General features: G+C 50.0%; 1 protein-coding gene across 1 annotated transcript in view; it reads right to left on the reverse strand.

The window, feature by feature from the left end:
* LOC102178014 (microtubule-associated serine/threonine-protein kinase 4) overlaps nucleotides 1–1,964 on the reverse strand; it is a 342,905-nt gene extending 340,941 nt beyond the window's left edge. Inside the window, exon 1 of the mRNA XM_018065469.1 lies at nucleotides 1,329–1,964. Within this exon, the coding sequence (XP_017920958.1) occupies nucleotides 1,329–1,670 (342 nt within the window). The 5' untranslated portion in view covers nucleotides 1,671–1,964. The remainder of the gene's footprint in view (nucleotides 1–1,328) is intronic.

Below are 7,800 nucleotides of genomic sequence, written 5' to 3' on the forward strand. Positions count from 1 at the left end.
TCAGAGGAATCAACTCATCCGATGTCTCACAGTTCAGGAGCACAGGCAGTTCTAGGAAACAGACCTCCAGACACCTGTCCAGGATCTCCACGCTCTGCCAGGCATTGGGGAATGGGATCTGGTTACTGCCAGAGGGTTGGCCAACCACTAGGGTTTGCTCCATCTCTGCCGGGCTAGGACTTGACTCTTCTCATTCTGTACCAGATCCAGTCTTTGCCTGCAGGCTGGCGTCCACAGGGGTCTACTGTCAGAGCACTGGCCTCAGTCTCCACGTTCTGAGGGGCAAAGACAATTACTTACTAAAGCTAACCCCATCAGAGAGGAGGAAAATACAACTCTGGCACTGAGGAATTAACTTCACAAGGAGGCGGTTCTGTTGGGGTAATGTTTTATTTATGGCCCTGCCTGATCAAGATGACTTCCCCACAAGAAACGTCCAAAGCAAACAATCAAAGACACCAGGAATCTTACGTTCCTTAATTGTCCTCCAAAGACAGGAAAAAGCCAGAGAAAACAGGCGGGAGGACACCAAGTCACGGCCCCACAAGTTTCACACAAACATTCTTCCAAGAAACCAGGGTGGACGAATGAACCAGGATGGACACAGTCTCCCGAAGAAGGGGCTGCACTCCCTATTCAGTCTGGCGACCGGCACGCACCTGCACACCCCGGAACGAGTCCAGATGGGAGATGCAGAGGCTCAGTTCAGCGCTGCCGGCCCAGAACTAGGAGTCCCCGCCTCTCGAACAACCGGCGCCGGGGGAACAGCCAAAACTACCCTCCCGCGATCCCGGGGCGGATGCCACCGAAACCCGCTGCGTAACTTAGCGGGTACTGCCCCCAGCTGGCCCCCAGCCCCACACACCCACGCTACTCTCATACCAGTCCCTTCGCCCCATTCCCCTTGTGCCCAAGTGCTACGGCGCGAAGCAACGCCCACTTCGGAGAAGGAAGTCTTAGTCGTAGGGACAAACCAGGTGGTCAGCGTCACATCCATTCACACACCCAGCGGAGCAAATCCAGACCTGAAGGAGTTTGCTGCTTTGATACTGTATAAGCACACTGTCAGGCAGCACATGTACACGAACACACACACACACACACACACACACACACACACACACACACACGTGACAGCCACGGGGAAACCAATGACCCACAGCGAGGCTCCTAACTGTCATTACCCGGGGCACGGCGCACAGCACCTGGGGTCCCTTCCCCGCTCCATGCCCCAGTGCGCGCTGCCCACCACTCGCGTGCGGGGTAGAGAGCTGGGGTCGCCTGGCAGCCCGGACCAGAGGGGTCGAGGTGGGGAAGGCGGGGCCCACCTCCTCGTCCTGCTCCTCCTGGGACGCGCTGCTGCCCCGGGGCGCGGGTGGCGCGGCTCCTCCCGGGCGCGGCGGCGGCGCTGAGACTCCACGCTCCGGCACCGAGAGCGCGGGAGCCCACGCGGCGGCCGGCCGAGCTCCACCCGGCGGCGGCGGCGGCGGCTGCTCGCGGGAGAAGCCAGACTCCCCTTCCTCCGACAGAGTTTCCGAGCCCGAGGAGGACTCCGCCGAGGAAGCGCCGGGCGAGGACTCGGCAGCCACCGCAGGGGCGGGAGTCGGAGCACCGTGACTGCTGCGGCCGCGGGGCACCGGCTCAGGCGCCTCCGAAACTTTCTCCCCCATTTCCCTCTCGGACCCAAAGTGCGGCCGGAGGGGCGGCGGGGGCGAGGCGCGCACTCAGCGCCTCCCGGGGAAGCCGCGAGCTGCTGGGCTCCGGCTTGCTCTCGTAGCTGCTCCCGGGCTGCGGGGAGCCCCGCCGGCGACTACATGGCGGCGGCCGGACCGCCGGAGCCTGCAGCCAAGTTAGGAGCCGCCCGCGCCTGGCGGCTGACGGGAGCTCCCTGGCGAGGAGACATGCCAGCGCCGGTACGCCCTCCGCTCCACAGTCCTCCGGCTCTGCGCCCGAGCCGCCGGGACTGCGGCTTCTCCGGCAAAACCTGCCTCTGGGACCGAAGGGGGCCGGCGGAAGAGACGGGCAGCAGGGGGAGCCAATGGCAGGGCAGGCGCGCCGGTGGGCGGAGGCTACGGCGCCTCAGGCGCACCGGCGTCAGGTAGGGGAGGCGGGGCCGAGGCGCTGGCTGAGGGGTCCCGCCTGGGCTCCCTCGGCCCCGGGGACCCGAGGAAGAGCCCCCGGCCTTGGAGGGTCGGAGTGGAGCCCGGAATCCGAGCCGAAGGCTGGGACTCTGAATTTAGCCAAGGAGTGGCTGGCGGCCCCGGGAACCCCAGGGGGAGAGGAAATGGCCGAGGCGGGCAGTGCAGCCTTGGAGAACTGGACTTTGTTTCGAAAAAGTGGAATCCAGGAAACTGACCAGAAAGAGAAGTAGCGGGGCTTTGGGGGTAAAAGGAAACACTAACCTTCACACACACGCACGCACCCACCTGCGTGCTGGAGGAAAAAGGGGGAAACTTCATGGTATGGTGAGTGCGTCCAAACCGAGCTCATCTCTGATCCCAGATTCTCCACCTGAGCTCCACGCGCTTCAGTATCCTCAACTGGAAACGAAGACGTTCACACCTGTCTTGTCTCCCTATGAGCAGAGTTAGAACAAATATATACACAGCTTCAGTAGACTGCCTGACTTAGACACATGGAGGGTTTTCAAAAGACTATTTTCTCTCTTTATTTCTGTCAATTGAATAAAGATGTGTGTACCTTTTGAAAGGGAGGGAAATGACAAATTATGCCCCTATCGTGGCTCAGTGGTAAAGAATCCACCTGCAACGCAGGAGGCTGGGGTTCCTGGGTCGGGAAGAGCCCCTGGAGAGGAAACGGCAACCCGCTCCAGTATTCTTGCCTGGAAAAGTCCATGGACAGAGAAGCCTTGTGGGCTACAGTCCCTGGGGTCGCAAAAGAGTCCGACACGAATGAGCAACTAAACAGCGATTTAATTAGGACCCAAGAATATGCCCAGCTCTGTACCTGATACTAGACAAAGCTAAATTAGAGAGGAGTGCTGGCCCACCACTTCCTGTCTTTCCACATCAGCCAAGCAGAGGATGAAAATAGATCACATTTCCACTTTATGTTCTCCTACCCCACTCCAATACTCTTGCCTGGAAAATCCCATGGACAGAGGAGCCTGGTAGGCTGCAGTCCATGGGGTCGCTAAGAGTCGGACACGACTGAGCAACTTCATTTTCACTTTTTACTTTCATGCATTGGAGAAGGAAATGGCAACCCACTCCAGTGTTCTTGTCTGGAGAATCCCAGGGACAGGGGAGCCTGATGGGCTGCCGTCTATGGGGTTGCACAGAGTCGGACACGACTGAAGCGACTTAGCAGCAGCAGCAGCAGCAGCAGCCCTGGCTTGCAAATCAACAAAGTGCAGGACTAGTTTATTCATTTTCTTTACCTCTAAGAACCAGGAGAAAGAACTTCCACCAAGGATACCAATAGAATCACCTTAACAGCCTCGCCCTCTGGGTGGCCTTCAGGGTGATTGGGTGACTTGAATTGCTCAGAAGCCAGTAGGCAGCTCCGCAGTGGGGAAAAAAAATGATTCCTCACTCACCTTCAGCTCCAGTCCTATTCTGAGCTCTGGCACTGCAACCTGAGAGATCAATTCAACCAGATTCAATTTCACAGATGTTGATTGAGATGTGTGCCCAGTGCTTGCAGGGGATACAAAGATGAATAAGGCAGGTCTCCTGCCCTTGAGGAGCTTACGGTCAAGCAAGAGATTGATGCTGCATAATATAGCTCCGTTATTAATTTTCGAAAGCTATGGTAGTGCTGCAGGAACAATGTACCACGGAAGAGGAGGGGAGAGTGACAGAAAACAGTTTGGGTCCGCAAGCTCGGGAGTCCTCAAGCATCTTAGATTTCTCTTTGTCAGAACAGGCTTGCCAAAGGTCCTTAAGAACTGGAGGACTCAAGCTGAAAGCCCCTTCAGCTAATGAGCCCTTTTATGCTATCACCGTATTTAAAAGTGATACATCATACAAAGTGCTTCATCACGTTGGACAGCAAGCTTTGTCTGGATCAGTTTCCTCCCCCAAGATGAAGGGGAAGGAAATATGATGTGACCCCACCGCCACAGACAGCCATACTGAAAAACACCTCGGTCTGCCAGGCTTCCACTGTGACACTTCGGAATTATCCTAGGGGCTCTGAAGACCCGCTGAGGCAAAAGAACAGTTCTAGGGCCGTGACTAGCTGTGAGAGCGAGGCTAAAGAGAGAGCACAGTGGGGCAGTCTGAATCCGATCCTGGGCCTCACAATTGCTTTTCTAGTCAGGAGTATTGGTCTTTATCTGAGCCCCTATGTGGTTGATTCACCACAGCTGAAGTAAAATGATGACTTAAGCAAGCCATTCACATGAAAGAGGAGGAGGGCTACTTTTCAGTACATCAGAATAGAGGCAAAGACATGACCTGAATTGCCAATGGGGAGAGTGCTAATAGCTATTATTGCTTCTTCCCAAGCATCCACGGGTAGTCTCGTGTAATCCTGGCAACAACCTTATGAGAGAGTCAGTTAATCCCACTTTATAGATTAAGAAACTGAGGATCTGCAAGGTCCAATAACTTGCCAAAGGTTACACAGCAAGTCAGCAGCAGAACAGTGATTTGACAGCAGCAATCTGGTCCAAGTTCTGTTCTTAAATATTCCAATATTTTGCACTCAGAAGGGGACTTGTTCAAGTATACATATATGTGAAACTGCAAATATCCATAGGGCAGGGACTCTATTGTCTTGATTTAAAACATAAAAGGTTATAAAAGGATACTTGCAAAACAGATTTTTCCTCCACAAACTCCTATATACGGCACTTAGCATGTGCCAGGCAAGGTTTCAAGCACTTGACAAGTATTAATCCCCGTATCAACCCTATAAGGTAGCCACTATTATTCTCATATTTCATATATGATATGTGTGAAAACTATGGCACAGAGAAGCCAGGTTATTTTCCTAAAGCCACACAGCTAGAAAGTAATGGAGCCAGGGTTCACGCTAGAGCAATTGGACCCTAGCGTTCATGCTCTTAACCCTTACTAGATCAAAGTCAAGTAGTAGATCAATATTTCCTAAACTTTTTAAGCTCAAATAAGAAATATATTTTACACTGCAACTCATGATACATGTACAGGCATACAAATATGAATAAAATTTCATGAAACAATACTTACCCTTTCTATGGGCACTGGAATTTTTTATTATATTTTATTGAAAATAAAAATGCTAGTTGTGATCTGCAAAATGGATTCCACTTTGACACATGCAGTTCCAGGCAGCGTACTTAATCATCTCCACAGCTGACCTATGAGGGAAATACACCTCAGGTTCAGGTTGAGAGTTTCCACACCAGAACTATGCAAACTCAAAGGATGACTCTATAAATAGAAGATGATCAGAAGGTCAGGATAGTTCCCCAAAGTCAACCCATTTGGACCTATAGACAAATGTTAAGGTACAAATGCTAGGGTAAAACCATGTGACCAGCTTTGATTTAAATCCTACAGCTCACCTTTCTTATTAAATTATAAACACCTTCCTCGGTGACCAGGAAAGCACCTCTCCCAGAGAACATCTCACAAAAATGTCCCTAATGTTGGAGACTTTGGGACCAGAGATAGTTATAAAAGCGTGGCTTTTCCCCTGCTGTGTCACTGTTGGCAAGGGCAAGAAAAATAAAAACAACTTAGTCATTACTCCTGCGAAGCCGATAGTGTAGCTTGAAAGGCAGAGCCAGATTAGCCTATAGAGTGGGAAGGACAGGGTCAGGCTACTCCAAGGTAATCAGGATTCGCCCATTCTACTGGACATGTTCCCAAGTGTCTGGTTCTGGAACAAGCACCCCAGGCACTGAGTGTTCGTTTTGTTTTGTGACTGGACACTAGCGTCAGTTTTCTGTGTTGTTCTCCCAGGTTATGGGAGATGGTGCCTCTGAGAGTCTCTGCTGTCTCTGCCAATCTCTGCAGTGTGGGTGGGGCCACATGTGACTGTCAGTGTCAAGCCTTGTCTCTAAGAGATGGAGGATTTTTGAGGACAAGTCATCACACAGTCTATTCATGCGTCATGACTTTCCCTCCAAGTTTAGCACTTGATAAACTTGAAGTCAGTTGTCCTTTTTCCTTATATACATAAAATGAGAACATCATGAATTCAGAACAGATATTTTTGCAAAGTTACATATTCATATTCAATACTCCCAAAATCTTAAATACCATATGGTCTTTGGATTATAAACATGAAATATCATCTTTACCTTTGGTAGGTTAAGATTTCACCTTTGGTAGGTAGGTTTTTGAAGTTTTAATTATTAATAATAAATTTGCCTGCTGCTCTGTGACCAATAAAGTACAATTTTGTGACACAGTAAACATCTATAAACATGTGGCCACTGAGGTAGCCTCGACTGGGGTGTTTGATTTATACCAGAGGGTGTATCATGATATGGATCATGATGGTTTCTGACCATCCAGCTGGAATAAAAAGCTCTCATAGCATCTCAACTTTCTGTTTATGTTTGAGAAGCTAGGAAAGGAAAGGTTGTAGTATACAGGTGTCAGAAGAGGAGTAGAGAATTTCTTTTTTTTAATATAAATTTATTCATTTTAATTGGAGGTTAATTACTTTACAATATTGTATTGGTTTTGCCATACATCAACATGAATCAGCCACAGGTATACACGTGTTCCCCATCCTGAATCCCCCTCCATTTTCCCTCCCCGTACCATCCCTCTGGGTCATCCCAGTGCACCAGCCCCAAGCATCCTGTATCATGCATTTCTTAAGTGATAGTTGAAAAGGACAGGGGAGGACCAATAATATCATGATTTGCCTCTGTTGGAGTCTCTGCCCTAGAGATCGAGAAGGGTGGGAAGCTGTTTTATTAGCAAATTAAAATAAGCCTGTGTGTGTGTTATTCTCAGTCATGTCCCCATGACTGAGACCCCATGGACTATAGCCTCTGTCCATGGAATTCTCCAGGCGAGCATACTGGAGTGGCTGCCATTCCCTTTGCCAGGGGATCTTCCCAAACTAGGGATCGAACCTTGGTCTCCTGCATTGTGGGCAGATTCTTTACCGTCTGAGCCACCAATGGACCAAACAAGAGGACGCTGCAGTCTGTTCTCTTAGGTCAGCGCTTCTCCACGTGCTGCATGTGGGGCACTTGCTCCATATGGCCAGGATACAGACAGAGGAACAAGGTGCTTTTTTCATGGCTCCAGCCAAAGGTTTGGGGATCTGCATCTTTAAGGAATGCCCCACGCATGTATCAAGAGTACTGAAGCTTGAGGATTACTGAAAATGATCCTAATTTGAAGATCAGAGAGCTGTTTTGTGGCACACATGTGCACGGCTCTGTAGAAAGTTACTAGAACGAGCTTGACGGATTGCAGTCTGTGTCTCTCTGGACCTCTTTGTTCTTGGAGGACAACTATCTTGGGGAGATGAAGGCAGCTTAGCAGCTGGACAGGAATATGCATATTCTGCAAACAGCTGGGAAAACTGAGCTAATACACAAAGAGAACCCTGGAGAATTCTGTTTAAATAAAATCCAAAATGGTGACCTATTTCCCACAGAGACTCCACTCTTTTGCATCTGCCTTTCCAAGATAGATAAGATGGATATTCACATCTGGGTGTTTTTGTTGTTGTTGTTGTTATGCTTTCAGCATGAAGTGTTCTTTTATTTTCATTCTTCATATTTTAAAAAGATTTATTCAGGACTCTTCGCCTGTTTAGAAATAGAAGAAGAGCGAACACATTTATTCATTTTAATTCATTGTAGTGGTTTACTTTCAG

Source organism: Capra hircus, chromosome 20 (assembly GCF_001704415.2).
Source record: "Capra hircus breed San Clemente chromosome 20, ASM170441v1, whole genome shotgun sequence".
In the NCBI taxonomy this organism is placed as follows: Eukaryota; Metazoa; Chordata; class Mammalia; order Artiodactyla; family Bovidae; genus Capra; species Capra hircus.